This window comes from Cyprinodon variegatus, unplaced genomic scaffold, assembly GCF_000732505.1.
Source record: "Cyprinodon variegatus isolate N-32 unplaced genomic scaffold, C_variegatus-1.0 Scaffold572, whole genome shotgun sequence".
NCBI lineage: Eukaryota > Metazoa > Chordata > Actinopteri > Cyprinodontiformes > Cyprinodontidae > Cyprinodon > Cyprinodon variegatus.
The window spans coordinates 79,040-81,094 of record NW_015151025.1 but is presented as its reverse complement, the minus strand read 5'-3'; the positions used below and the strand labels follow the sequence as shown (position 1 = coordinate 81,094).

Sequence of the window (2,055 nt, the reverse complement as noted above, 5' to 3'; positions counted from 1 at the left end):
CTAGATTTGGCGCTAGGAGCTTTTTAGAAATCAAAGTGCTAGAGCGGTCTGAAAAGTGGCTACACTTTTTAGCGAGTATTTTTCATTTAATATTTCCGTCAAAAATATAATGTGCACAAATAGGTAATAGCAGTATTAAACATACAGTACATATAAAATGAGTTTTGTGGCTAAACCACTATATTAAGCACTCTATAAGGTGGTTAGGGTGGATATTCGGACACAGTCTATGAGAACTTTTTTTTTTAAATGGTGACAAAGTTTATTCGCCCACAAATACTTCATCTAATAACAACAGGAAAATATTCCCATTAGTCTTATTCTAGAAAATCTCCTTCCTAACAGTGTATGTATAGTTATAAACGTTGTCACAAATTTGTAATATACCTAAATTTCTACTTATTTTTAAATGAATAGAAAGTTTAGAAATTTCAATTTGGCAACTAGTTTAAGACAAAAAAATAACTTTTTAATAAACACAAACATGTATATAATTTCGGGTGTCTAGGGTTTGAATAGAAATATTTTTAAGGTGTTCAACTGTAGTTGTCAAAGTGATGTTGGACTAAACAAAAACTAGTGACAGAAGATCAGAGATGTACACAGAGGTGTAAATGAAACTGAATTTATTTCTAAAGGACTTTTAAAAAAAATGCTTACCTGCAGAAAACGGCATAAAAGCGTCTCTCTTTCTAAATTTTCCATTCTCATCCAGAAAGTGTTGAGGGTTAAAGGAATTTGGAGTCTCCCATACTGACTTATCGCGGAGGACAGAATGAAGTGTGGGTATAATCAAAGTTCCCTGAGAATTTGAAAATGTAAACAAAAAACATAATGAATAAAAGTTTTTAGTTAGTTCTTTTTTTTATAAGGCAAAATGTTGATTTCCGGTGTTATGTCAAAGAGAATTTAAAGCAACAGTTCATTAAAAAAGCAAACCTAACAACAGTCGCCCTGGACTGTTGATGAAAATAAAAAGGAAATAAACTTTTTAGATGTGTCACATGCTCCCTTCCTCCCACCTACTTGCACCACTGGATCTAGGGCTGAAACAATTTATCAGTTTAATTGTTAATAATTGACTACTGAAGTAATCCTCAACGTCAAGTAATCGATCAATCATTAACAGGAGTATAGAGACTCTAAAATGTGCCTCTAGCTGAAAGAATGACCCACTTAGAGCAGTAAGTATATCAAAATAGTAAAAAATATATATAAACATTGTGCATTTAAGAAAAAAAAACAAACATTTCATCTGTCAATATGCTCAATCCAGACCACCTCATGTGAAAACATTTTAGTTTCAGCTGGTTTGTTTTTGGTAAAACGTCTTTAAGAAACCTTTGGCTATCCGATTATTAATTGATAAATCTAAACGATTATTAATCGACAGATTAATCGATTTTCTAAATAATCATTAGTTGCAGCCCTATTTGGATCCCTCACCTGAAAGTTAGAGGATGTTTTCCTGGAAGCCCTGGAAGCTGAGCCTGCACCCACTAATGCCTCCACTAACAAAACTGTTTTTCCTTTTGCTGTCAGATTACATCATATATCTACTTCCTCTGCCCATCCAGGTACCATTTGTACAGTGGTGCTCATCCCTTGCCTGTATTGGTGGCCGTCTGTCTATAAGGACATTAAGGAGTATGTTTCAGCCTGCTGAAATGCTGAATGTTTGCACCCTGAATAAACAATCCCAGCATCCTCCTGCTGGGTTACTTCAGCCACTGTCTATACCCAAACACCCATGATCACACATCACATTGCTCTGGGTTTTGCCATCTGGTTTACCTAACTCTCAACTTCCTTCAGCTCTCCAAACCGAACAGCGGCTGATAAAACACGTCTCCTCACTAGTGTTGCAGTGATACCGATACCAGCATCGGGCGGGGCCCTGGTCCAGCACTACAATGGTGGTATGGGTTAGAGACTGACACGGGAGTGGATTTTCACTCCTGTCCCGTCCCACTCCCACAAAAAAAAAATTGTCTCCCGTCCCGATCCCGGTCCAGAGTAGAAATCTAAATCCTGTCCCATCCCACTCCTGGTGAA

At 36.8% G+C, this 2,055-nt stretch overlaps 1 protein-coding gene across 1 annotated transcript in view; it reads right to left on the bottom strand.

Annotated features, from left to right (window-relative positions):
- The window catches only part of LOC107095777 (cytochrome P450 2J2-like), an 11,595-nt gene that overhangs the window by 2,912 nt on the left and 6,628 nt on the right, over window positions 1-2,055 (bottom strand). Inside the window, exon 8 of the mRNA XM_015392067.1 lies at window positions 661-802. Coding sequence (XP_015247553.1) covers window positions 661-802 — 142 coding nt within the window. The remainder of the gene's footprint in view (window positions 1-660; window positions 803-2,055) is intronic.